This window comes from Ictidomys tridecemlineatus, chromosome 2 (assembly GCF_052094955.1).
Source record: "Ictidomys tridecemlineatus isolate mIctTri1 chromosome 2, mIctTri1.hap1, whole genome shotgun sequence".
In the NCBI taxonomy this organism is placed as follows: Eukaryota; Metazoa; Chordata; class Mammalia; order Rodentia; family Sciuridae; genus Ictidomys; species Ictidomys tridecemlineatus.
In genome coordinates this window covers 749,472-776,220 of record NC_135478.1, presented here as the reverse complement: position 1 = coordinate 776,220, position 26,749 = coordinate 749,472, and the positions used below count along the sequence as shown (strand labels likewise).

General features: G+C 63.0%; 3 protein-coding genes across 6 annotated transcripts; all 3 read right to left on the bottom strand.

Moving 5' to 3' along the window:
* Positions 1-1,918: 1,918 nt before the first annotated feature.
* On the bottom strand, positions 1,919-11,575 carry Efna2 (ephrin A2). The gene is made up of 4 exons (XM_005332183.5): positions 11,264-11,575; positions 4,184-4,497; positions 3,399-3,464; positions 1,919-3,178 (listed from the first exon to the last, which is right to left on the bottom strand). Exons 1-4 carry the CDS (start codon positions 11,401-11,403, stop codon positions 3,057-3,059), a joined length of 642 nt encoding a protein of 213 aa, XP_005332240.3. The 5' UTR covers positions 11,404-11,575; the 3' UTR covers positions 1,919-3,056.
* Positions 11,576-15,816: 4,241 nt separating this feature from the next.
* On the bottom strand, positions 15,817-18,717 carry Fam174c (family with sequence similarity 174 member C). The gene is made up of 3 exons (XM_005332182.4): positions 18,314-18,717; positions 16,963-17,082; positions 15,817-16,208 (listed from the first exon to the last, which is right to left on the bottom strand). Coding segments are annotated over exons 1-3 (381 nt in total). The 5' UTR covers positions 18,574-18,717; the 3' UTR covers positions 15,817-16,207.
* On the bottom strand, positions 18,341-23,563 carry Cirbp (cold inducible RNA binding protein). 4 transcript variants are annotated; one of them, XR_013430959.1, is made up of 8 exons: positions 23,405-23,563; positions 22,311-22,419; positions 22,128-22,234; positions 21,893-22,031; positions 21,725-21,806; positions 21,235-21,305; positions 18,950-19,056; positions 18,341-18,468 (listed from the first exon to the last, which is right to left on the bottom strand). XR_013430959.1 is itself a non-coding variant. In XM_078032573.1 (7 exons), exons 2-7 carry the CDS (start codon positions 22,411-22,413, stop codon positions 19,052-19,054), a joined length of 507 nt encoding a protein of 168 aa, XP_077888699.1. In that variant the 5' UTR covers positions 22,414-22,419; positions 23,405-23,563; the 3' UTR covers positions 18,794-19,051. The 4 variants fall into 4 exon arrangements, 3 of the variants coding, with proteins under 3 accessions (XP_077888699.1, XP_005332023.1, XP_040146698.1); XM_078032573.1 differs by lacking the exon at positions 18,341-18,468 and having other exon boundaries at positions 18,794-19,056; XM_005331966.4 differs by lacking the exons at positions 18,341-18,468; positions 18,950-19,056 and adding an exon at positions 20,014-20,882.
* Positions 23,564-26,749: the final 3,186 nt, after the last annotated feature.

The window sequence follows — 26,749 nt, the reverse complement described above, 5'->3', positions numbered from 1 at the left end:
GGTGGGCTGGGGAGGCAGTGGGGGAGCTCCCTCTGAGCTGGGGTCTGGGGACAAAGGGCTGGAGGCCTAGAAGGGCTGGGAGGACGGTGCTGGGGAGGGGGGTCCTCCACCAGAGCTGCAGGGGCCAGAGGGCGGGGCCGGGGCCGCTCTTCCCTGGGGGACAGCTCACCGAGGGGAGGGCTGTGACCCAGGCCCCCCTGCAGCTCCGGCCCCTGTCTGTGAGCGCCCAGGCGGCAGTAATGGGCCGCAGGAGAGAAATTGCTTCCCTCTGGAGCCTTTGCCCAGGACCGGCATGCGGATGGCTGCCCAGGGCCTAGCCTGGGCAGGCCTGGGGGACTTCCCACCACAGCCTCTGGCTGCACACTGTGGTCAGCAGGGCAGTGGTAGGTGGCAGGTACAGAGTCCGGGGACCTTCCCGAGAGACCCAGGCTGCCCCAGGGGTGTGCGGTGCCTGTGCAGGGGAGTGTCCAGGGCCTGCGGCAGATGCTGGGGCTGACAAGTCCCCAGGGAAGCCCTGCTGTGGGCAGGTGCTGCTCCTCAGGCCCAGGCGGAGGGCCTGTGCTGTGACTGTGATTGACAGGAGGTGCTGGGAGGTGTCTCCCCTCCACCTGGCTGAGGGAGAGCAGGGCTGTGGCGACGGGGGACACAATCTCTGCAGCTGTATCCACCCACTGACCGGCTCAGCGTCACCTCCTGTGAAATCTCGCTTGGTGACAATAAAGATAATGACCTTCTCATGAATGGCTTACAGACAGACACAGCTCAAGTGTCCACAGATGGATGAATGGGGACACAAGTGGTGGTCCATCCACAGCTGGAGTGTCCTCGGCCAGGGCAGGAGCGAGGTGACACACTGCAGCGTGGCCAGACCTGAGGACCTCGTGCTCAGAACCAGACACACAGGGCCACAGCTTGTGACCCAGTGGCAGGAGAGTCCAGGACAGGAGACCAGAGATGGGACGTAGACCCGGTGACGAGCTGGGGAAGGACTTCCTTCTGGGGCAACAGAATGTTCTAGAACTAGAGGAGCTGGAGGCCCAAGCCTGTGGCTGTCCTGAAACCCAGGAAGCCCACTTGCCGTGGATGAAGGGGCTGAGACTGCCACCTCAGAGATCGGCTGTTGATGACGTGCCGCTGCCACCACCCTGCGTCTCCCGGGTCCGGGCTGGGCTGTCCGGGTTCCCCGAGCCTGGGGTCCTCCTCTGTGCTGTGGGGGATCCCTGGGCCACCCCACGGTCCTCAGAGTGGGCGGCGTCTGTGCCCCTGGTGTGCTGGGCAGGGGCAGGGCGGTGCACACAGGGCCCTTTGTGCCCAGCTCGGCCTCATTAGGAGGCAGACCCCGTCGCGGCCCAGCGCGGCTGCATTAATGGGCTGAGAACGTTCCCTCTAGGTTAATTGTGCCCAAGAAGCCGTCGTCCCGCGGGTGGGAGACAGGCGGCAGTGGGCTGCGAGGACTGCAGCCCCTCGGCAGGGTCACCTGCCAGCCGGAGGCCAGCAGCCTCTGTGCCTCATTCCCTGGACCCGGGGCTCAGACAGCAGACCGGGCCTGGTTGGGGCTGGTGGGGAAACCGAGTCACAGCCACAGCTCAGCAGTGGAAGCTGGGGAAAGGCAGGGCCTCCTGTGTGCACAGGGGTGTTGGGATGGGCACCCACAGACTCCTGTTGTGTAGGGCCAGCCAGATACAAGCCCTCCGTCCGCCTGGCTCATCCAGAGGGCAGGTGGCCGTTCCCATTTCCCAGCGGGGGAAACTGAGGTCCACAGGTGCCTCCCCGACGCGCACACCCAGGGCCAGCCCCACCAACGCGGGAACCCCCAGGCGCCACTGTGATGGGCCAGGACACCCCCGTTTCCCTGGCAACCTCAGGCCCGCCTCCCGGTCCCCGAGGTAAAGCGCTCCACAGCCCAGACGGACACACCTTTGGGGTTTATGCATTTTATTATAAAAAAATACAGAATCCAAAGTCAATTGTGATGGGAGGGAGCCCCAGTGCCAGCTCCAGGCCTGGCAGTGCCTCGCCCTCACCCTCCAGCCCTACAAAAGCCCCGCGTCCCCGGGCCTCGGAGCCGGCCTCCGGCACCCTACACAATATATATTTATATAATATCTAGAAAACACAGCCAGGAAGGGCGGTAGAAATACGAAATCTGTATAAACGCCTCGTTTCCTTCATGAACCCGTCTTTGGGGAGGGGCTGCCTTTTTTGGTAGTGGTCCTCCTCTGTTCCATCCATTTTTTTCCCTCAGAAACATTATCAGGTCGGGGGTGGGGGGGTCCACAGACAGAATGAGCTTATTGCCAAGTGTTGCCTCTATTCTAAAACGTCCCCCCACCCCCCGCCGAAATAAAAGACCCCAACAAAGGGCTGAGAACAAAGGTCTGGGGGCCCACCCTCAGGATACATGAAAAACCACGGAACACACTCGCCAGCTCTATTTACAGAAACACAGCACCTTCTCGGCCTCGGAGAGGCCCTGCCGGGGACCGGGCCTGCTGGGGTCCTCTGTGGAAGGCCCTGACCCCGGAGGGTCACCGGGAGCTGGCAGGGAGCCCCTGGGCCACAAGTGGGGGTTCGGACCAGGCTCTCTTCTGGCTCAGACTCGCTGGTCTGCGGGGGTGGCTCCAGCCAGGACCCAGCAAACGGGGTGCAGAGTGGAGGGGTGACCAGACCTGGTGTCCCTGGATTCCTCCCTGGGCAGGGACCCGCCCACCAGTTCTGCTTTCTTCCCCAGCACTGGCCACAGCAGGGAATAAATTAAATCAGACATTTCAGTCTTTCTGACCCAACCATGAAACATACACCGAGAAAACAAGGGTCGGCACGAGGGACCGCGGCTCCCCGGTACCCCTAGAGGAGATGGCTCGGTCAGGGGCTGTGCCCACACCTGGTTCCCCAGGGGCACCAGGGATCCTGGCTGGCCCCTCCTGGCAGGCAGCACCGCGGAGGGAGAAGCAGCGTCTCTATTTGGTCTCAGAGCAGCCGTGGCCAGGTGGGGAGAGCCGAGGCTGGGCAGTCCAGGTGGGCGTCCCAGGAGGCTGGCATCCTTCAGGCCAGGACTAGGAGCCCAGGAGAGTCCACAGCACAGGGACAGAGCTCAGGAAGAGGCGGCAGCCAGCCAGCCCGCCGCAGGAGTTGTTACTGGTGAAGATCGGCTCGGGGGCCTCGTACAAAGTCTCGTCTGGGGGACACAGGAGACGGCACCGTCAGGGGGGCCTGGCCACGGACGTCGGAAATGTCTGTGCAGGGGGATGCGGAGGCTCGGGGCGGGGCCTGCCCAGCCATGGCTGAAGCCAGGGACTCCAGGGGCCGAGTGGGGACCACCCTACCAGGCCCTCTGGACCCCTCACAGGTCCCGTGGGTGGAGGGACCTGGGTCCTGCTGGCTCCCTGGGCACTTACTGGTGGGCCGCACATAGACCTTGAGTCGCAGACAGGGCCGGTCCACAGCGTTAGGAGGTGTGGCAGCTGGAAGGGAAGCCAGAGAGTGAGTGGGCCGCGGGCTCCGGATGCCTGAGCTCTCCCGAGGCTGAGCAGCCCCTGACCCCAGATGGGGAGTCCATTCACAAAACTCCCAGTCGACATCCAAGCCCCAGGCACAAGGCCCTGCTTCCCACAGTCCTCCTGCACACGTCCAGGGCTGCCCTCTCTGCCCCACCTGATCCCAGAGCCCGAGGCTGTGTGAGTCCCTGTCCTGCTGGGCCTCACTCTAGCCCAGCATAAGGTGAAGTCCAAAAATAACGGACACTGACTCTCTGGTGTCCATCAGCAAAAAACTGGTGTAGCCAAATAATGGAGCCAGGTCCCAGCCCCTGTTCCCCGGGGCCTGTGGCCAAGTCACCTCCGCAGTGGGCTGCCCGGTCACCTCGCAGTGGGCTGCCCGGCACAGCAGGTGCTCTAGAAACCCTTCTTTTTGTTTCCATTTTTCTTTTTTGTGGGGCTGGGGACAGAACCAGGGTCTGGCAGATGCTAAGCAGGTGCTATGTCGCTGAGCCCCTGCCCCAGCCTGGGAACCAGTGTCCAGTCAGGTCAGGGACTCCCTGGGGTGTGCCCACAGCCAGGTCAGCGGCTCTGCCCCCCACCCCAGAGGCTCCTCCCGCTGGAGATGAAGATCACACGCTAAAGGCAATGATCGTCTTCACGACACTCCCACCCTGCTCCCTCCGAGCGGAGCGGCGGCCACTCACAGATGTAGTAGTACTCCTGCCCGGGCCGGAACTCGAAGCCCAGCGAGAAGGGCGTGAAGAGCTGGAACTTCTCCGAGAACTTGAGCGGGCCCCCGGGCGCTGCGGGCCGGTTGCACTCCCAGCGCTTGAAGCCGCGCTGGCGGTGGTCGCAGGAGGCGTGGCCCTCGCCGTTGACCATGTACAGCACGTAGTGCTCCATGCGCTCGGCCGGCGGCAGCGGCGCCCCGTAGTGCGGGCAGTAGATGTCCAGGTAGTCGTTGATGCTCACCTCCACCGTGTAGCCGCCGCCGCCGCCCGCCGCGCCCGCGTGGAACCTGCGGGGGTCAGCGTCAGCGCAGGGGCGCGGGCGGGGAGGGGCCGCCTGACAGTGCGCCCTCGCGGAGCCAGCCGCAGGGCACCCTAGCGGGCCACAGGGGAGCGAGCCTGGGTCGGGCAGCGGCCTCCTGCCCTGCGGTCCAGGCCTCTGGGGTCTGCACACTGAGGCCCACCCCAGGGGAACAGGTTCCTCCAGGCCCCCTGCCCACCCTCGGTGCCCCTCACTTCCACCTGCCAAGGAGGGCGGCCAGGATGGGGCAGCTCCAGGCCAACACAGCCTCAGTTTCCCTGCAGGGTGAGGCTCCCGTGCAGACACACACCCTTCCCTGGGTCCCCTTTACCCTCGCCGGCCGGCTCAGCAGAGCCCTGGACGCCTGCCCCACCCGTCCACACTGTGCCATCCCAGCACACCTCCTGCCTTCTCTGATGATCCCGCCCAAGGCCCGGGAATCTGCAGCTGCCCCCTCCTCTGCCACCCACGGGCCCTTGGCTTCCCACACCAGGCCCCCCAGGTCCCGCAGCCATGCCCCTTCCTCCAGGGAGCCCACTGGCCCGGCTCTTTCTGGAGGATGGAGGTCACTGTCACAGGGAGCGCCTCTGCCATCAGCGCCTGGGGCTACAGCGGCAAGGTCCTCAGATCTGCTGGAGGGCTCCCCGGGCAGCGGCAGGAAGGGGCCTTGGGAGGGACTCATTACCACATGAAAGGTCCTGGCGCAGGGCCAGGCGGCACCGCTGGGGAAACTGAGGCCACCGCCCCCACGCACAGTCACTGGCATGGCTCCCTGAGGCAGCCCAGGGAGGGGACAAGGGTCCGGGCCTGGACGGGAACCAGGCCACAGGAGCCCCCGCTGGCGCCTCAGTTTCCCCGCTGGGTCCAGCTCTCGACCTCCTGGGCTGGGGTCCAGCTGTGGAGAAGCTCAGGCGGGAGCCCAGGGCCTCCCACCCGGCCTCCCTGCAGCCCCTCCTCATGCTGCTGGGCCCTCCCGGGAGCCGACCAAGGCCAGGGACAAGGACATCCGGAGGGCGCAGCAGGGAGCGGGGGCTGCGAGGACCCAGGGGCTCACCCTGGCTCAGGGCCTCCTGACCCTCACCTCAGCCCCTCGGACAGCCACAGCTCACTTCCCCGCCCCAGGGAGAGCCCAGCTGCCCACAGGCTGGTGGTGTCAGTGGCCCAGCACCCACCCCTGGCCCTCAGTTTCCCCCACCCTGTCCCAGCCCTGCCACATCCACAGCTGGAAGGAGAATCTGGCTCCCTGCAAGACGTTTCCTGGTCAGACTCTGGAAGGTGAGTCGGTGGCCCATTCCAGGCCCCGTCCTCCACTGGGCCTGAGTCGGACGCAGCCCTGTTCTGGTTTTAATTCCTTAAGCGGGAATCTTGGTAGACCCAGATGTGGGGGCTCTTGAGGCCACTGTGAGGGCCTATAGGGCTTCCCTGAGTCCACTGACACCTTTTCTGAATGTCAGTCTGTCCACTGCCTGCTGACCCAAAGCCATCCATTCCTCCTCAATGCTCAGAATACAATCCACAGCCCTCATGCACTTGTCTGCCCCTCTGTCCACCCCTTCTGAAGCATCAGCCTCTGGCTGGCTCCACCTTTGCATATGCTGTTCTGGTGCTTGAAAAGTCCCCCACCCAGTATCTCAACTTGACACTGGCCCTATTCACACCTTCACATCAATTGCTATCTTCTCTGCCCCACCCTGAGGCCAGCCCAGGCACTCCATACAATGATGTTGACTGAACAAGTGAATTGAAAAGCCCAAGGTCTGGAGGGCTCTGAGATGCTGAGGCAGAGGGTTGCAGAAAGCCTCCTCCAGGGGCCTGGGGGCCCAGATGGGCTAGCCCAGGGAAGACCCCTGTGCTGGCCACCTATGCAGGACAGATGCGGGGGCTTCTCTTTCCCATATGGGGCTTCCCAGCTGAGGGAGAGGCTCTCACACGCCTCCCCCAGCCCAGCAGCCCCCTTCTGCCACTGCCCAGGTCCAGGGTTCCCTGGCCACCCGGACCCTGCGGCCACTGCCAGCATCCCTGCGGCCAGCGGCTCAGCAGCTGCAGCTGGCAGGCACGGCAAGGCGACTGGTCAGGAGTCTCAGGCAGGAAGGGTAGGGTGGGGCTGGGCTGCCAGCCTGGACACGGAGGGGGCAGCAGTCGGACCCCCGGGGGGGGGACCCTTCCCACCAGGCTCCAGGTGGGTCTCCGCGCCACCTCTCCGGCTGCTCTGTGGCCATCGCCGTCTCTCTGCTGGGTCCAGACACACTGCGGGTGCCCGGGTGGCCCAGCGACCCAGCAGACAGGGTCCCAAGGCTCAGCGTGGGCCTCAGCCACCCCAGGGCCTTTGAGGCCACAGGAGAGGAAGGAAAGGCCAGGCGGGCACAGGCACGTCCAGAAGGTGTGGTTGTCCTTGGCCTCCTCCCTGCCCCCTCCGTGCCCAGAGCTACCCCTCTGCTCCTCAGCCAGACCCCGCAGGAGGCAGCCCTGACGTGCCCAGCGCAGACGAGTTGGGGTCTTAGGACTGCCTCATCTGTGGAGCGGGCACCAGGGCCCAGGGAGGGTGGCCCGGGGTGGGGACAAGACTGCCAGGCTGGCTGGGCCACAGAGGTCAAACACCCCCTGGCGTCTCCCCTGGCCTGTGCTGAGCTTCCTGCCGTGTCTGGCCTCATGGTGGCCGTGCGGCTGGACACTGGCTCTGCCCCCTCCCCTGGCATGGCCTGCCCAGGCAGGGAACAGAGCCGGGCCGGCTCTGGACCCAGCACCGGAAGATAAATTCCCCCAAAGCAAGCAGAGGGCGTGAGGCTGGCCATGGCTGGTCCCAGGGAGCAGAACGGGCACTTACTTGTAGGAGCTCGTGGTGTGGGGCCTATCCCCTCGTCCACCGCCAGCTCAGACCACAAGTGCTTCTTCCCACTGTCCCAGAGCGGCGTCCACCACCCCACGACCCTAAGAGACCCGTGAGAGGCCCCTACTGACCCTCAAGGGATCGCCACTGGGCGCAGGAGGTCAGAGGTGGACAGTGCCCCTTGCCTGACCCCCAGCCCCAGAGATGAGGTGACACTGTGTCAGCAACTGGCCCCGGGGCTGAGGGACCCGGTCAGGGGCTTCCTCAGCACTGAGGGGCCAGGGCTGTGGTGGCAGGGCGTGACGGCGGGCGCCATCATGGGAAGGGGGGTGGGCAGGCCTGGGACGGGGCACCAAAACCTGCCGTGGCTGGGAGGTTGCCTTGGGTGGCTCTGCTGTGGACTGGGGCCGGCTGCAGGTCAGAGCACGCTGCCCCTCTGGACCAAGGGCGCACCTTCAGTCTCCTCTTGGCAGGGGCCTCAGCCCTTGGCTCCTGCCCATGCCTGCCCCCCCCACGCGCCCTCAGAGGAGGCAGGGGTCTGATCAGCTGGGGAGCCTCTGGGCCTGGAGTCCATGCCCTGGTTTCCACGGCCTCCCAGTCCCCTCCCCGGCCACCGCCTGGCTCGGCAGCCTCCCTGGGCTGATGGAGGAGCAGACACACAGAACAGAACCACAGGCAGCCGGCAAAGCACGGTCCCTTCAAAGCCAGCTGCCCCGGAGGCCGTGCAAGGCCAGCAGCCACCGCGGGGACACCCGGTCACCTCCACCACAGGGAAAGGCCAGCCCTCGGAGAGCAGGTCCTGGCCCCACCGCCATTCTCCTACCTGGTGTCCAGGAGGGACGCTCCTTGTGGCCCACATGACAAGGGCACCCAGCCACAGGCACTGGGGTGGGCGCCCACCTGAGAGCCCCCCTCCTGAATCGGCACCGCCAGGAAGGCAGGAGGGGACTTGAGTGGACAGAAGGGGTCCTGTGTGACGCCTGCTCTAGGCCTCAGTGGCCCCCTTTCCTGTCCCCAGGGGAGCCGGAGCAAGCAGCAAGGTCATGGCTAGACCGCTCTGGGCAGCTGGAGCGGAGCCCTACAGGCACGCTCTGCGGCCACCGACACAAGCCTACGCCGGCCTCGCACCGACACACGCGTGTGCACTTGCTCGCAGACGTGTCTGTGCAGCCCAGCACGCAGGCACTCTGTGCAGATGTGTGTGCAAAGTGGGTGCACCACACAGGCAGGCACACACATGCTCAGTGCACATCACACAGGCACGTGTGCAAAACGCCAGAGGCTGGTGTCGAGTGCACGTAGACTTCTGCGGCACTCTGCCTCGTGGACACACGTGTGCCCCACTCATGGACACACACCTCCTGGGACCCCAGGACACTTGCACACCAGAGACAAGAGCACACGTGGCCACATGCAGCTACAGGCACAACCCCCAGGTGCTCGCACACATCACAAACACAAGCATAGCCCCAGCACGCACAAAATGCCGTGGCCAGGGCAGGAGGGCAGCCAGCCCAAAGCCAAGCCAGGGACCCCTGCCCAGTCCAGCCCGGCTGGTGACAGGCCCAGAGATGCCCAGCGGCTGGCTCAAGGGGGCCCAGTCCAGGTGGGGACTGGCCGGACGGGTGCTGGCCTATGCGCCCTACCCTGTGGCAGCCGGGTAGCAGCGGGTGTGGGGCTCCCCCCAGGCCCTCATGATGTGTGTGCACAGGTTGGTCACTTCACAACAGGATGTCACTTGGGGACACATATGCACTTGGTACAGGGGTGGCCCGTGGACGACTGGGACCGGTGGGTCTCCCCTTCAGTCCCTCAGTGGCTGCATGCTCTGTCCCCTGTGGGAACCTGCTGCCCCACCTCTGCCACCCTGATCAGCATGCCTTTGGTGTGCCCCACTCTGACTTGGGGACCTCCATCCAGAGTCACCACCCATCTCTGCTCAGACACCATCCTCACCCCTCCCACCCGGTTCTGCGGGTCTCCCCAGGCAGACAACCCCGTCGTGGGTCCCCTGGGTTGCCGGAGCCGAGGCCAGCCCTCCTGGTGCGCCTGCTGGGCCCCTGCTCACGCAGAGCTTCTCACCCGGTCACCCCTGGCATGATCTCGGGAGGGCCCCCGGGCTGCCGTGAACCCCCCATGTCAATGGCAAAGCTTCCGTCTGGACAGATCCCGGTTTCCTGGGCGAGGTGGCCATGCTGGTCCTGGGCCCGCGGCATGGTGCTGGGCAGGGTCAGCGGCACCCTGCCTACCCTGGCAGGAGGAGGAGGACCCCCTTCCCCCCACCCTGCTCCAGGACTCAGTTCTGACTGCCAGGCCATGCCCTCGGGGCTGTCGGGTCACACAGCAACAGGAGGTGGCCCACAGGCCGGCACTGGTCACTGTGGCGGGCACCAAAACGCCATCTCCATCCCCCAGCAGGGGGTCCAGCCCACTGCCCTTGGCCCTGCGGCAGGTGGGGGCAGTGGGGTGGCCCTGACACCCCCTTCCTTCCCCACTCCCTGTTCCTCCAGTGTTCACCAGAACAAAGGACAGGCCACGCTGGGATGGAGATTCCGGAGCTGAAACCAAAAACTTGGGCTGGGAAGCGCAGCTCGCTGGGCTCCCGTGCGGCCAGCGGCCAGCAACAGGGAAGAGCCTTAATCAAACCCACATGTGGTGCAGTGGGATGAGCTCTGCCACGGCCTGCTGTCCCTCTGGGGCCTCGGTCCCTGCCCTGGGGGCCCAATCCGTTGGACCTGCATAGACAGGGGTAGGTCTGAGGGTGCTGCCTACCCCACAGCAGGACACTGGCTGCCCTCTCCCAGAATCTGCCTCAAAGAAAGCCCTTTATGCAACTTTCCACCACAGGTTTGGGATAACAGGCAACCGCAGGGACAAGAGGAGACCGCTGCTCAGGAGGGCAGCTTGGCCGGCAAAGGAAGCAGCCGGGACCTGGAGAGAAAGCGGCCGGTGGCAGAGGGGCATGGAGCAGGGAGGCCCCTGTGTGCAGCCTGACCAGCCTTGAGTGGCGGTGTGCGGGCTGAACACCAGCCTCAGGAGTCCTGAAGCCCTGGCCCCCACAGGACCCCCGTCCTCTCTGGCCACTGAGACCAACAGCCCAGAGGTTCTGTGGATGTGCAGGACCTGTTCAGTGGCCAGTAAACTTTTCCCACTTGGACTAACAGGGGCTGCTGTCATCCTCCAGTGGTACTCGGTGCTTGGCATGGACTGGGGTGGGATTGTGGGACTGTGAGGCTGCGGGTGGGGCCCCTCCTCCGGGTGTGGCAGGCTGGGACCCAGCCACCCCTCCAGCCCCAGCTCTGCTCCCCTCATATTGACCTTGAGCCAGCCCCTCTGCACCTCAGTTTCCCCGTCAGCATAAGAGGGTGAAGGAAGGTACCCCAATGCACCTCCCACACTGAGCCCAGCCCCTCTGGTCCCTCAGCCTCCCTGTCCCTATAAAGCCAGGAGTAGGTCCCCCACTGGAGTAAATGTGAGGTAGGGAGGGACATTCCAACTTCCCCAAGTTCATCTGGGGCACCTCCCACAGGACGCTCCGGCAGACCCCTCATCCCACGGTCAGTCTCCAACCTCCTGGGACCCCTGGGTGTCAAAGTCCCTAGGGATCTCCACCAATTCCTCAGCTCTTGGGGGAACTCCAGAGAGGCAGTGGATTAGGGGTCCCCCAAGCCCGGGGAGGGGACTGAAGGGCTGCCCGGTTTCAGAGAGTGCCAGAGGGGTTCCCCAAACTCTGGAAGACGTGGGCGCTCTAGTCTGCTCGGGAGTAGGTCGCCCTGGGGGTTCTGCACTAGGCGCACTAGTCCCCGGACAGGGCCCGGCACTCCCCGGGGTCCCCGCGCGCCCACCCAGCGACAGCGCGGGGCGTGGGGCTGTGGCCTCAGGGAGGCCGGCGTGGGAGCCGGGGCCGGGGTCCCGGTGCCGCGCTCACCTGGGGTTGCTGCGGTTCCAGTACACAGCGTAGCGGTCCGCGTTGGCGCGGGCGTCCTCAGCGCGCGCGCAGGGCGGAGGCGGCGGCAGCGGTAGCAGCAGCAGCAGCAGCGGCAGCAGCGGGCGGTGCGCGGGCGCCATGGCCCCGGTCCGGCCGCCGCGCTCTCCGGCCGCCGCCTGCCCGCGTCTCCGCCTCCTCCGCCGCTGCCGAGCGGGCGGAGCGCGCGGCGCGCTTGGAGATCCCGCCGCCCCGCCTCCGCGCGCGAGACCTCGGCCGCCGAGAAGCCAGGCGGCGGCGGGGCGCGGCGGCGGGCGGCCCCGGGCACGGACCCGGCCGCGCGCGGACTCGCAGCCCGTCAGGGAGGGGCCGACTCCGGCCTTTGTCCCGCCTGAGCGCCGGCCGGGCCGCGGGCGCCCCCTCCCGCCGCGCCGAGCTGCGCTGGGCTGGGCTGGGCTGGGGGCTCCAGCCCCCGCCGCGCCCCGCCCTGACCAGACCGCGAAACCGCCCGCATCGTTTTGCTGGATCCACAGGGTCCCGCTGCAATGACCCCAACTCTGCGGGGGGGGGGGGGAGGTTTCCGGGGCCAACGTTGCCGCCCGCGGGGAAGGGGACACAGGGCTCTAGACCCTCCGTGCACTGCAGCAGGCCCTCTGCAGAGCCCCACCCCGAGCCACGGAAGAGGTGCAAGGCGCGCCCTCACCAGGGGTTCAAACATCAACTGGTCATAAAAGTCCTGAATCAGACCCAGACAACTCTGAGCGCTTTGGAGTCCAGTGGACTGAAGTCCGCAGCGTCCTCTGCTGCCTTTCCCAGGGCCTCGCTTCCTCTCTGAACCTGGAGCCTGTTCCTTCTCTAGCGTGTACACCACATCCAATAGATACCTAAGGATGCTAGGAACACAGTAGGTGGTCAAGATCCTGGGCTCTAGCAGCTCGGGATGGTATCCAGAAGCTGAGAATGAGATACGGGTCAACAGCACAGCAGGACAGGGAGGGTGGTCCTGGTGGAGGGCACAGCTTGTGCAAAAGCCCCAGGGTCCAGCCTGTTCAGGGACCTCAGAGGGACCTCTCCCTTTCCTGGAGAAACCAGGGGTCTGTCATCTGCTTCTGCTCTCATTCCTACCACAGCCTTTCTGGCCAAACTCTTGAGCTTATGGAGGGGACGCTGTCACCAGGTGCAGCTAGAATGGGCCAGTGGCCTCCAGCAGGTTCTACCTCTTCAGGTTTGCTTCACTTCAGTTTGTAGACACTGCAGGGCTGGGGGCTCCACGCTGGGAGCCATCTGGACCCTGGAAGGCCCCAGTGTGAGGGACTCTCCAAACTCCTCAAGGGACTCTGGGATCTGGAGAGCAGGGAACTCACCTGTACCCAGCAGCGTGGAGATGGCAAACGGACCCGCAACCACAAGCCTGTGGTGTGTGTAGGGATTTGTCACATGACCCCAGAGCTCCCTCCTTGCCCCCTTCCCGCAGGCCACACAGCCCACCCTTGGTCCGGACCTGGAAGTCTCTCCTTCCCTTGGCTTCCTGTCCCAGCCCTGGGTGGGGGCTGTTTTGTCCCACCTGCAAGGACAAGGCTCTCCTTCTCTGGAGAGCTCAGCCAGTCAGTTCTGGGTGTTCTGGCCTTGAGATCCTGTCCCCTGACCCAACCACAGATGATCCAATTTGATCCATCCAACCTCCTTCCTCCATCCAACCGCCCAGGTTGGCCCAGGTGGCTGGATGGAGGAAGACAGGCTGAGGCAGGTCTGGGGTCACCTGAAAGGGCCTTCACTGAGAGTGTGGGGTTATAACCACCCTGGGCCCCAGAAAGGTGTCCTGGGGGCCTGGCATGGTCTGGCTCACTGGGGAGCAGAGAGGTGGCCTTTCCGAGAGAGGGTGTCTTGAGTGGAGGTGTGGCTGGAACTCACGAAGGACACAGAGGGCCCAGGGGCATTCTGCTGGCAAAGGTGGGCACTCCCAAAGCCCCTCTGCCAAGACAGGAGCCACCCTGCTGGGGTGGCGGTGGACAGGCAGTCTGATAGGTCAGACCCAGCAGGCCTTGACATGCACGGGGAGAACCACAAGGGCACAGAGGAGAGGACCCTGGGCAAAGGCCTGGGTCTGCTCATTTGCATGCAGGGGCCACCAAGGCATGAGCCGCCACCGCCTGCGGATTTGAGCAGAAGCTCACTCTCCTCTGTTCTTGTCTCTCTCAAGGTCAGAGCCCAAGCAGGGACAGGAACAAAGGCGGCGCGTCCCCCATTCAACCTCCCTGTGCCCGCCAGGCACTCCTGAGAATTGGCCGGGAGGAGAGGGAGGGCTCCAAGCCTGCCCCCTTAAGGCTGTTCCAGGGGACCCTGCCCTGCCAGGGGGGTACCAGGGGAACCCCAAAGTCCTCTTCCCTCCTGGGCAGGGGCTGCCCCAGCCTGGAGAATCAGCTAGCCAGTGGTCAGCCAGGTTAAGGGCCACTCTGGACTTACGTTTCCCTTGGAATCAAGGGTCAGAGGTCAGGTTCACTTTATGGACAAGGGTCCGTGTCAGGAGTTATCCAGGGTTAGGGGCCAGCCACCAGCCCAGACCCAGTAGAGGGTCTTTGATGGGGGCCCACCCCCATACACCTGGGTGTGAATTCTTGGGCCCAGGTGTTTGCTGGACACTGGGAGGTCTTCCTATCCAGACCCAGCCTGGGCCCCTGGCTCACCCACAGGGCCAGGCTGCAGGGCCTGGGACCCAGACCAGCAGCCCTCAGCCATCCAAGGTCTCATCACAGAATCAAGCTCCAGCTGGGGCAGTTTCAGAAGCCCCAGCTCTACCAGGCAGCACTAGCAAGTCCAGCAGGGCACCTGTGGAAGGGGCACTTTTGTGGACAGTGTCTGTACCCAGCTGGGGGTCAGGGAGTCTAGAGGTGTCCTTTCCTCCTGCCAATTAAAATGCCACTTGTGTCCAGTCAGGCCCCGAATCTCAGTGTGGATCCTCAGGTTCCAGCCATGGAGGGGGGAGGGGACTTCAACTGCCACCCTACCTCTGGTACTTCCCACCCTCCCCATCCTCCCTGCTTCCTACCCCCTTTCCCTCCCTCCTTCACCCCCTCCACACCACTCTCCCTCCAGTGGGACGATTGTGTCCAGAACTTCCTGAGTGTCATGCAGGAGTGTGCAATTATACATGGGGCTGAGGCCTAGAGATCTGTGTAATCCTAACAGCAAAAGAGGTATTTCTCAGAGGAGCAGCGACCATGCCAGAGACCTCAGGTCTGGCTCGGGGCTTAGCATCCACACAGCCACACTTTGTGAAGGCAGGGGTTGTGACCCCTGCACACATAACCGAATCCCAGGCTCCATTTCCACAGCCTGCCTTGCACCTACATGTGAAAGTGTTTGCACAAAGTGCAGCAGAGCTGGGAGCCCCTCTGCTCCCCTCAGGCTGAGGGGTCCAGGCCCTTCTGCTGGCACTGCAGGCCCCTCTCCTGGCTGTTAGCCGTGGATGACTCTCAGCTAATAGTGCATTAACCTTGGCGGGGGCTGCCAATTACTCACATTAATGCTGGGGGTGGCGGCTGATGGGCTGACAGGCACAGGGACAGACGGGTGGTGCTCACCATCCACCCGGCAGGGGAGGCAGCAGGCGGGGGAAGGGTGGTGTTCCCGGCTCTGGATGGCAGAGCTGGGTCTCTCCTGACCTCATTAGAGTAATTAATGTGCCTTTTGAAGCTTGAGAAATGGCTCAGAGCTCTGGGAGAGGGGTGCAGATCACAGGGTGGGGGGCCAGGACAGACTTCATGCCTGTTAAAAATGTGTCCCATGGGGTCTGACGCAGAGACAAGAGCTGATCACAGTGAAGGGAACAGTTGCAGAGACACAAGGGCACGGGGCTCTGTGCCAGACCCACACAGACATGAAGCAGTAGCCAGCGCTTGCCCAAGACTCCCAGCTGTGTCAGCTACTCCCTGGTGCTCTGGCCTCCCCTGCGGCCTCCCAACCTTCCCTGAAGGAGCCCATCCAAGGAGCCAGAACAAGCTGGTGGTGCAGTCAGGGAGAGCATCCTGGGGGTGGTGGCTAAGCAGAGAAGGACCAGGCAGGCAAACAGATGGGAAGGGCAGGGGATGCTCCTCTGTGCTGCAGTGGTGCACACGAGGAGGGGGCTCAGAGAAACAGCCCCACAGGACCTGCTTCCCCACAACAGCTCTGCTCCTGGAAAGCCAGGGGACAGCCAGTTAGTACAAGGCTGCCACCTGGTGGCAATCCCGCGTCACATGGTGAAAAGGACTTCAGCCAGTGGGGCAGGTTCATCTCTAAGGAGACCTGGACTCTATAGAGGTGGACTCTGCCTGTCCTTAGCTGGTGATGGGAATACAGGGGCATGATGAGGAGTGGCACATGGGCCTCAGGTGGCTCAGCCACCACACCAGGACTCCTCTGGAACTCCCCCAAGGTGCTAGAAGATTGAGATGCATGGCTCTTGACCCCCAGGCTATAGGTGGCATAGCCAAGGGAATCCTGGAGCAGAGATCCCCATCCTTCACCCACCACACCTGGGCACCGAGGCCTGGAGTCAAGGCAGGGTGAACGCCAGATACATTAGCCAATGCCTCATTTATTGTCCCCAGCCCAGCACAAACATGCTCTGAGACCAATCCCTCAGTCCATCTGCCCACCAGGCCTCAGTACAGGGCTGCCACATCTCCACGCAAGAAGGGTGTAGGGTGTGGTACAAGTCAAGCTGGGGGACCTCAAGAGTCCCCGGTGGTGGTTGGGGGCCCCCAGGTTTCAACATACTTCCTTTTGCCAGGCTAAGGCAGCATCTGGGGAGGTAAGGCCCTGTTGTCCAGGTTGGGATCAAGCAGGCTTTGGACAGGCTGCGCAGGCTCCGACCAGAGTGCTGGGTGACACCAAAGCCTGAGGACAGAGCTGCACTGTCTCTTGCCCTTCCCCTGTGGCCCATGAGAACGCCTGCCCCCTTCAGCATCTGGAAGGCGAGAGAGAGAGGGAGGTGAGGTGTGCTGTGCTCAAAGGAGGGCAGCCCACCAGGTGCACCCTCCCCAAATGCCCCCTTGCTGGAAAGGGTTCCTCCAAGAGGGGGTGGTAGAAGACACTGCAGAGGGGCTGCCAGGCTTAAGTCTGCCTCCCTTCTGGGGATCTGAAAACAGAATCATGCTCCACGTTGCTTTGCCCATTGGTCTCCTAATCCTCTATGTCTGTCCAGTTTCAGCAGGAGGGGCCCCCATAGCAGCCATCCTAATACCTGCTGAGGCCCCACCCTCCCCCATGCAAGCAATACTCCCTTCTGGCTCCCCGGCTTTTGCCCCCAGGATCCCTCTGCCTGGATCTCCAAGACTGCTCCTGTCAAATGCTGCCCATGAGCCTGCCACAACCCTCCACCTTGAATGCTGACCTCATTCATCAATGTGGGGCCCATGGTCAGTGTGGCAGTCTCCCCACCTCTCTTTATTTACTTTTGCCATGCTGGAAATGGGAGCCTGGTGTATGCTACCACCCAACCACATCCCCAACCCTCTTTCCCATCTTAAAGAGAAGGAAACGGGAACCTGGAGAGAAAGCGAGGTTGCTCAAGGGGGTGGTGGCCTGAGCATCAATGTCCCAGTGACTGTATCAATGGCCCCATGGGTTGCCTGCACCCCCAAGTCCTGCTATTTCTCTCAAGTCTCCAGATCAGCTTGGCCTTAACTGGGGTCCCTGGAGGTAAAGGGGGACTTCCCTACCATCTCAGGTTCCTTGTCTCAAAGACCGTCTCCTCATCACCACTGTCCAGTGAGGCCATCTCAGTGGGGTCCTCGGTGTTGGCCAGGAGCCCATACCTTCTCCGTTGTGGTTTCTTCAACCTGCACATGGTCCAGACACACTCAGTGGCCGTCTCTGCTCTCTCCGTCTCTGCCCCTGGCCCTCACTGTTGTGCCCATTCCCACCCCCAGAGTCCTGCTGCATCCAGCCCAATCATGTCTGTTTCCTTCACACTGTAAAAGCCATGAGGATTATTACTAAATAAATGCTTTCGTACGGCTGGATGTGGTAGCACACGCTTGTCATCCCAACTGAGGTAGGAGAATTCCAAGTTCCAGCCTAGCTGAGCAACTGACACTGTCTCAAAACTTTAAAAAAAGGGTTGGAGGTAGCTCTCTTGTAAAGTACTCCTGCGTTCAATCCTCCCTAAGGGGAAAATAAAAACTGTCCCTGCAGCAACAGCACGTGAACCCATTCCTCAGCTCACCCCCACTTCCCCTGGGCCAAGACCACAAGAAAATGATGATGTTCCGGCTCCCAGTTTACTGACAGAGAGTCCCGGAGCAGAGTTAAGAATCCACCAGTGCCCTAAGCAGAGGACTGTGGGCCCAAGCCCCTGCCTGCCTGCCGGTGGCCATACCAGAGAAACGGAGAGACAGATATAGTGAATGGGCATACGCAACGGAGTCAGGAGGTGAAGGCTCTCCACCAAGAACTATAAGACTGTGCTTGGATGATGATCAGAAGGGACATCATCACCGATGTGACGAGGGCCCTTCCAGAGATCAGCTCCAGAGTGCCCCAGAGGCACAACAGAGACGAGGACCACGGGGAAGGACAGGCGCTTCTCACCTTTCTAGGGGAAGTCAATCAGGAGAACCCAGAATGAAGGGGCAGGCTCCAACGCACAAGTCCTACACAGGGGTGGGGAGAGCAAGAGGACCCAAAGGGCCGCAGAGGGCTTGACCAGACTCCGATCAACAGGGTCAGAGGCCAGTTGTAGCAGGCGAACACCAGGCAGCGGGTCCCTGGGGGCCTGGAGAGTCTCTATGCAGTGCTAACAGCAGTACCAGAAAATAGGACAGGACACTCGTGGCTGCCACACGCATGAGAGCAGAGAAGCAATCTCTTGGTGTCCTCCAGGGAAGGAGGGACCGTCCATGCCATCCGCCTAAAAAGCAGCACCACCCCATACTAGCCCTCGCTGGTGAAAACTACAAAAACCCGCTACTCGCTGTGGGGGAGCCACGTGGCAGCATGGCCCCGCCCCCACACGTGACAGGTGCCGATTGGCTTCGGAAGGGCAGCGGCAACAACTTCCGCCTGACGAACCTGAATGCCCGGATGAGGAAGTAGAGCGCCGCCAGGCCACAGAGGCCCGTGAGCACGTAGAAGGAGCGCAGCAGCGCCGAGCCCTGCGCGCCCGGAACCCACGCATGCGTTCTGTTGTGTGGCTCGTCCGGCTGGCTCCCGTTCGTCGTGGCGGGCTGCGGCGAGGGCGAGGGCGCGGGCTGAGACGACGCAGCGTCCTCAGCCCAGCAAAGCAGCGCCGGCAGCAGCAGCAACAGCGCCGGCGGCACGCGCGGCCCCATGGCCCGGCGGAAGCGGTGCCCCGCCTCGGCTTAAGGCTGCCACTCAGACGCGCGTGGGCGGTGCCGGCCTATAGCCGGCGGGGGGCGGGGCACCCGATCGGAAGTCCCCTTCAGACGGCCACGTTACCCACAGTGCCCCGCGCCGGCCAGCCCACGTCCCCGCCCCGCCCCGCCCCGGCCTCCCGCCGCTCCCGCGCCGCACCCCGAAGCAGACACGCGCTTTCTGGGTGACACACGCCCTTTATTCAGACCGCGCGCCCCGCCGCGCCAGCCCCGCCGGCCGCCCGGCTCTTGCTGCTGCACCGACCATGGCCCGAGACGAAGCTCCGTTCCGCGAGACCCGCGGGCAGCCCCCGGCCGGCTCTGGGGCACTTACGGCGACGAGCCGGGAGGCAGGCGGCTGGTCTCGCTGTCGTCCTGGTGTGGCCTTCCTGGCGGCGACCCGAGGTCATCGCTGCTGCGTCCACGCGGGCCGCCTTCACCCTGCCAAAGCAAAGGAGCGTTACAGCCGCGTCCCTGGGCAGGGCTGCTGCCCCTCCCGGCCGCCCTGCAACCTCGGCCGCGGGCCCCAGGCGGCCCCTACCGGGCCGGCCTTTGCCTCTCCAGACAGCGCCGAGCCGCTCAGAGTCCGGCGCGGGCTCGGGGGTCTAAGGCGGCAGCTGCGGAGTCTGGACAGGCTGCCGGCTGTCCGCACGGCAGGGCGCTCCGGGGCCTGGCCCGCCCGAGGCCCCGGCTGGCCGCAGAGGGCAGGGGCCGACGACCAGGCCTGACTTTAGTTCTAGCTTGACTTGAAAATAAAAAAGGAAAACCAAAAGCAGTCCACGGAACCGTCCCCGGTGGTGCGGGACTCGAGCTCTAGGAGGGAGGCGGACCGCGGACGCGTTACCTCAGTACAGGCTAGTGCACTGCGCGCTAGCCCAGGGAGCCGCTGGTCTCGGAGGTTCTGTGGGCGCACAACGTCTGTCCTCCGAGGGCTGCAGCTTCATAGGCTAGCAGAGAACGCTCAGAACTCGTGAGGCAGGCAGAGCTAGCTAACCAGCCCAGTCTGTGGTCAGGGCACTGCGCTGTCCCTCTCTGCCCTGCTGCTAGGCTAAGGCCATCCGGTCAGGTGTCCAAGCGCTGGCTGTCCCTGCTCAGGTGCCCGCCCCATCGAGCCCTCCGGCGGCTGCCATCACCAGAGGCACCAGGGCGCTCTGCGGGCTGAGCTGCTCCTCCCGTCACCCACCTGGCTCTCCTAACGGGAGGTGGCTTTCAGCTGTCCACAAGGCCCGACTGGGTCATTTTACCCTGCCTTCCTCCTCTAGCTCCCTTCAGGCCTCAGCTAGGGCCCGCAGACCTATGCGCGCTGTGCTCCAGCTGCTCTGTGCTTGCTCAGGTCTGACTGCGAGAGCCGCAGCACAGCGTGTGTTGTGCAATGAAAGGGAAATTGTCAGAGCAAGGTTCGTTTCACACGGTCTTTTAATCGGCTTCGTAAAGCCAAAGAAAACTGCGTACAAGAATTCCTTAGCCACTGCAAATACAACATCGATGGAGTATGCATACGTCTTCCAGTAAAAAAGGACAATATAAATAAACATCTTCAAGAACCTCTGCAGGGACGTCTGCACCTCTACTGTGGGGCACACACAGCACAGATGAGCGTGCAGGCGGGGCTCCAGGGCAGCCTGTGCAGCCGCCCGGAGCAGTGTCCTATCACGCTACACTCAGAAACGTTACACAGAGTTGGAAAAGCCACAGCTTGCTCAGCTTCCGACAGAGAGCGGAGTCAGAGTCCACGTGATCTCAGAGAAGTGATGGGGCACCCAACTTCGACGGGTGACCCCACTAAAAACAAAAAAAGCAACACAACCAAAAAAATCCAAAACCAAAAAAACCAGTAACCAACAACCCACACAACAGGGCCGGGGTGTGGCTCAGTGGTAGAGCACTTGCCTTGCATGCATGAGGCTCTGGGTTCCAACCCCAGCACTGCAAAAACAAAAACCACACAACCCCTGCAAGTGTTTTTTAAAAACCCATGGCTCATGGTAAAAAATAAAATCTGAAGTGCTTTTCAAAACGTTTTTAAAACCTTTAAAAACGGACAGCGCTTCCTTAAAAAAGAAAAGTCTAGTAATGAGGCCATCTTGGGGGTCAGAAGCAGTCAGGCTGGGTTGACAAGATCAGAACTGAAATGACTACAAAAGTGGGCATACAAGGAGGTGTGTTCACTACACATTAACGATTCAGCGAAGCTCCCAAAATCTTTAAATACACAGCCATTGGAAGGACGATCTTGAGCAGGAAGGATTTTTACTCGTTGTGTGTAGCTGAGGACAAGAAGCAGGCACAGTGTAAAGGCGCTGAAGCACGCAGCAAGATGCAGCATCCACTCCCATCCAGACCGGAGGGCCTCGGGAGCAACCACCCCCCACAGCCAGGGGAGGGAGGCCGCAGCGGCACACATGCACCTATGCTGGACTGGACTGCACTGCAAGGCGGCTCCCTCACACTCCCTTTCCTTTGGTCACTGACTGGTTTTTGCAGTAGAAACAGCTGAAAGGACACCTTACGGGCAAGCAGAGTGACAAGGTCTGAGCATGGAGCCTAATTGGAGGGCGCCAGGGTTTACTGAGCTCCCACCACAGTCACAGAGTGTGGCACCCTTGGAGCGAGACTTACCGTAACTGTCATAGCTGTCTCTGTAGGAACCGCCTGAGCTCCGGTCACCGTAGCCACCACCCTGACTCCGACTGTGGGGAAGAGATACATGGGTGCTAAAGGACACCTGGACTACTTAAGCTCAAGCCTATACCGATAGAGCTCCAGCTCTCAAACCAGCTGCCCATGGTAGGAGAAGCAGAGCAAACTTGGTTATTGTCAAAAATTGCCATCTCAGGGCTGAGGTTAGCGCTTGCCTTGCTCTGGGTTCCATCACTAACATAAGAAAAATAAAAGACAAAACAAAAACAAAAAACCCCTGCTACCAGCCATACTCCCTGGGCCTCCCACTTCATGATCTGAGCACTCCTTCCACTCCTGCTTCTGCCACTTCCTCTCCTCTCCTGTCTGCCAGCCTGCCAGCTTTTGCCATGCCACGTGGGGAGCACCCTCCCCAGGACCAACCCTCAACAGCCTCCCTTAAGCCCAGCCAGGCTCTGCACCTCCTCACCTGCTGTAGTAGTCTCTGGAGCCTCCGTAGCCCCCACTCCGGGACTCAAACCGGCCACCCCCATAGCCTCTGTCCCCTCCCCCTGTAGAAGACAAACAGAACCAAAAAGAGGATTAGCACCGCTCACACCAGCCGCACTCCACTGGGCCCCCGCACTGCCACACTCACCTCTGGAGAACCCACGGCCCCGGCCCCGGCCCCCACGGAAGAAGCCCCGGCCTCCAGTAGAGCCACCTCGGTACCCTCGGGATCGGTTGTCAGATGACTTGCCGGCCTGGTCAACTCGGATCTGCCGCCCGTCCACAGACTGGAGAGCAGAGGGTAGCGCAGTCAACCCCTGTGCCTGGCACCTTGGGAAACAGCACTCCCACTCGGCCCGTGGACCGCAGAGGCCAGCCCTCACCTTCCCATTCATGGCCATCATGGCGTCCTTGGCATCATCGATGTTCTCAAAGGTGACAAAGCCAAAGCCTCGCGATCGCTGGGTCTCCCTGTCTTTCACCACCACCACTGGGCAGGAGAGAAGAGCTGGTCAGAGCCCAGCAGGCACAGGCGGGGCCAGCAGCCCGCCGCTCGGCCCGCTTACCTTCCGAGATCTGTCCGTACTTCGAGAAGACCTGCTCCAGCGACTGCTCGTTGGTGTCAAAACTGAGCCCGCCCACGAAAAGTTTGCCTTCGTCCGACGCCATGGCGGCCTGCGGCACAACCAGAACCTTTCAAAGCGTCGCTCGCGGCTCCCTTTCCTCTCGCGCACCGCCGACCCGCCCTCCGGGAGCTCCCCGGCCCCCTCGGCTCGGCGGCCCCACACCGGGCCGCGGCCCGCCCCCTCGGGGCCAGCGCCACCCACCGGCCGCGCCGCGGGCGGGGCCTCCCGCCTACCGAGCGGGGCTGGGCGGCGCTCGGCCGCGCCCCGCGCCGCGGGCGAATTCCCACCCTGGCCACGGCCTGTCTGCCGACTGAGGGGCCGGACTGGAAGGTGCTTTCGATCACTGTACGACGCCCCGAGGGTGCCGTCTTGGAGGCCGCCCCGCTCTGGGGCGGAGTCTCGGCTTTCGGGGAACGCGGCTACTTAGAGGGGCGGGGCATGTCGACTTGGACAAAGCATTTATTGGCTGGGGACGACCACTGCCCAAAGGTCCAGAAACGAGGAGCGGGACTCATAGGCCGCGCCAGGGGCTGTCGCCTCACACACACACTGAGCGCGCCCGGCCTGGCGTCCTTTTAAATGTGCTACCACATGGGGAGAGGAAAACAGAGGCTCTTGGAGCAGGAGCCACGGGGTGCGCGCCGCCCCGGCCCCACAGCCCGGGACTGGCCTCCACGCGCCCCGTGGCCCCGCCCCCTACTCAGCCCCGGCGCATGCGCCACGCGCACGCCCTGCGCCACTCCATCCGGGCACTCGGCACTCCCGCCATTTCGCTGGCGCAGCCTGGAGCTCGCGGCCGCCATTTTGAGCAGGGCCCGCCAAGCCGGGATCCCGGGTCTCAGGGGAAACGCCCTCAGGCCAACGCAGGACCCGGTCTCCCGCTGCCCCTCGCCGCCGGCGGGATGGACTCCACCCCGGGCCCGCCCCGGCACCGCCCCCTCCCAGGGGCGTGCCGCCGCGGCCCCGCTTCGCCTGGGCGTCTCAGGCCGCCCACCGCCCGGGCCCCTCGGAGTCGGTGCCGCCAGGGCCCTCACCGCTGAGTCGGGCAGGTCCCTGACGCGAGCGGGAAGACGGCACACCACACCGACCCGAGCCTCCTAACGCGCGAGTGAGGGGGGGGCAGCCCGGTGCCCGGTCTGATATATGCTGCCGCCGGGCCCCGCCCCCCCAGCCCGCCCCTTGAACCTCGTAAGCCAATCCGAGGCTTTTGAAACTGCGGCTGCGCCTCATATTCATGAGTTGGGGCGGGGCAAATTTGGGCCCCGCCCCTCCCCCAGCACTGGAGCCGGGCGTGATGATTGGTCGGAATGTTCCCAGTCCGCAGTCTCCCGCCCCCGTGCGCGGGGGCGTGGTCGGGGCAATGGGGCAGGGCTGACCCACTTCCGTGTGCCCGTACCCTGGCCTGCGGCGAGGAACAAAGGGTCTCTTGCCTCATGTCACCCATCCCCTCGTATCGCTCCAATCTCAACATATCGACTTCATCCAGATGCCTATACCTATCCGAGTCCTGGAATGCAGATACCCCAACTTCCTCTGAATCCTGACATTAATCCTTATCTACTTGCCAATATAGCTGATAACCCCTGACTCCCAGAACTCCAAGGCTCCTGAATGAACCATTTCATGCAATCAAACGCAACACCCAACCAAACCCCAACACCGACAGTCCCATTCATGTGAGCCCCAATATTCCCCACAACTCCACTTCTTCCTCCATCCCAACACTTTGGGACACCCCAGTTCAGTGTGCCCACAAATCCAACCACATCCGCCCCTAACTCTTAACCCATTCCCTGACCTCACTCTCTCCATCCCTGGCAGATGCTTCACAGGCATCCCAACACTCACCTGGCCTGGCATTTGTCCATCCCAGGTCTATATGCCAAACCGACACCCCATGTTCAAGTGGCTCCACCATGCAGTCCCCAATATTCCCAAATCCAGCTCTGCCTTTGGTTTCCCCGCTGCTACCAGCCATCCCAGTCACAGCCATTCCGTGGGTCTCCGCAACCACCACCCACCCGAAGGTCAGGGCCCTCTATGCTCTCTGCCACTCGTGTCTTGTGCTTTAGAAGGCAACTCTTTTCTGGTTCTTGGATGTCCCAAGAGGACCTCTGTGATGAGTTTACAAAGGCCTTTGCCCCTAAGGCTGCTCCTGGGGTGGGGGACCTTTTATGGCCTGCTTAGCTCATGCTGCTCCTAGACCACCTAGTCGAAGAAGATTGTAAATCCTTCTCTGCCCAGACCAGTGACCCACACTACAGCTCCTCCCCCAGAAAGTCTCGGACTCTGCAGGAAAGTTGAGGGTCATTGAAGAAGAGGCCCCGTTTTCCTGAAAAATCCCAGCTCCACCCAGGCCTTGGACTCAAGCAGGTCAAAATGACCCAGCTATCTCCAGTGACAAGGTCGCCAGTACCCTCTAAGAGCTCAAGGACCCCTTCCCAGGCTGGCAGTTGCATGACTCATGGCCACCCCCTCTGCACCTTGCCTCCCCGTCAGCAGCAACCTGCTGCTGCGTCAGCCACTCACGCAGGACTGTTATTATAAGGAGCAGAGAGACATCAGCATCGAGCTCCCCTCGCTGTGTGGAGGGGGCCACCCACACGGGAGCCTAGACCACTGGCACACCCTGCCCCGGAGCAATTCAGGCCCGCCCTTTCCAATCTGAATCCTAGACCCGGGACCCGGAAATTCTTGTGCCATAGTTTCTCGGGGATGGGAAGCGTCTCTGTGGTCACAATTCCGGGGTCATTCTGGGCTCCCACATTGCCTCTAGTTCTGAGTCCCTGCTTCCTCCTGGTTTTGTGTGGAGCCCTGTGTTCATTCACTCATTCTGCCAGCACCCAGTTATTAAGCTTACTACCAGCAATTCCTGTGTGCCAGTCCCCCCCCCCCCAGAGTACCCATGGCGGTCCGAGGTCCCCAGCAAGGTGTGGACGTGAAACTGCGGAAGCCTGTCCTCTGCGCTTCTGCCCCTCCACAGGGTGCTCGAGTCTCAGCTTTGTACCGGTCTCCGAGCCTGTGCCTCTGTGGTGACCTGCCTGCGTGCACATCAGGCGTGTCACCGTGACTCACTATCCCCGTGCGGGGCTGGCAGGAGGTGAGGACCCCTTCTCACCGCGTCTGCCGCCCCTACACGACGAGCTCCAGGCCAGGCTCACAGCCCGGCGCTGACACAAGGGGGCGCCGCAGCCTCGCGGTCGGCGTGGCTGAAGCTTTGGCGACCAGCTCCCAGGTCCCGCCCTTCAGGGCAATCACCAGCTGCGTGGCCTCGCGTGGAGTGTCGGGTCCTTCTACCGCCCCAGCCCTCGCGGGTCAGGACGGCCAACCCGCAGGGCGAGCACGTCCCTGGCGTGGGGACCTCAGAGCCCCGTGACTATGCCGGGCCGGAGTGGGGTTGCTATTCCTGTATAGACGCTTGGGACTCGCCCCTGCCCCTCGAGGACTCGGGCTCGGCCGGGTGTCTCCCTGTCTCTTCATCTCCGCACTTCCCCGGCTCTGCGCCGCCGTCGGCTTTTTCACAAACCTGCCCCCTCCCCAGCCAGCTGTCTCCGACGGGGCGCCCCCCCAGCCACCCCGAAGGTTTCGCCCACTCCACCCCAGGGCTGGCAGCCCCGCCCTCCCTCTGCGAGGCGTCGCTATATAGGTGGGGGCAGGGCCGCTTCTCTTCCGCCCTCCCCGCGGGGCCCGGCCCGCCGGACGCTGGGTCCTTTCCCGACCCCGGCTAATGACCGGGCGGGAGGCGATAATGAGCGTCTCGACCAGGGACGGGAGTGGTCCAGGATGAAAGACTTGTAGTGGTGGTGGGGTAACCCCGGGGCCGCGTAATTACCGCCCCCTCCCGGCCAGGCGGGGCTGGGACGGTGCACCTGGCGGCCGCCAGGCGGGGGCGCAAAAGTGGGGCCGTCCTGGTAGACTCCAGTCACCCAGCTGGCCCCAATCCTCGGGGCCCAGAGCCAGGGTGGGGGATGAGCAGACTGTGCGTGCTGCCAGGTGTGGCGCACGTTTGTGCTCGTGGGCCTCGGACTCGTGGGCACTGAGATGACTAGGGACAGGTTCGTGTGGACAGGAAAGTGGGGATGTACTTGGGTGTACACAGGCGTTGGGGGGGTGGAGCTGGGAGCTTGGCAGCCCAGTCAGGACAGGATCACATTTGCCAGGCATGCAAGCCTGTGTTCCACAACACACAGGAACGGTGCTGAGACCCCCAAATATGTAAACAATCCGGATGTGCATGTGGGAGCAACTCAGGACACGCATGAGTATGCGTGACAAGGGTGGGCCGGGACCCACAAAGCGTATGTGCCCATGCCTGGTGCTATGACTCATGTCCCTGGGGTGGGCACTTGAGCTATGTCAGCAGCAGAAGGGGCAGTTTC

Coding starts and splice junctions, on each gene's coding strand:
- Efna2 (XM_005332183.5), bottom strand. CDS start 11,403: ATGGCGCCCGCGCACCGCCCGCTGCTGCCGCTGCTGCTGCTGCTGCTA. Junction 3,465..4,183: donor GCAGGAGTACTACTACATCT/GTGAGTGGCCGC, acceptor CTTCCCTTCCAG/CTGCCACACCTCCTAACGCT. Junction 3,179..3,398: donor GGTCTATGTGCGGCCCACCA/GTAAGTGCCCAG, acceptor TGTGTCCCCCAG/ACGAGACTTTGTACGAGGCC.
- Fam174c (XM_005332182.4), bottom strand. CDS start 18,573: ATGGGGCCGCGCGTGCCGCCGGCGCTGTTGCTGCTGCTGCCGGCGCTG. Junction 17,083..18,313: donor TTCCTCATCCGGGCATTCAG/GTTCGTCAGGCG, acceptor GACCATGTGCAG/GTTGAAGAAACCACAACGGA.
- Cirbp (XM_040290764.2), bottom strand. CDS start 22,413: ATGGCGTCGGACGAAGGCAAACTTTTCGTGGGCGGGCTCAGTTTTGAC. Junction 22,235..22,310: donor GTACGGACAGATCTCGGAAG/GTAAGCGGGCCG, acceptor TCTCCTGCCCAG/TGGTGGTGGTGAAAGACAGG. Junction 21,121..21,234: donor AGACAGCTATGACAGTTACG/GTAAGTCTCGCT, acceptor CTTGCCCGTAAG/GTGTCCTTTCAGCTGTTTCT.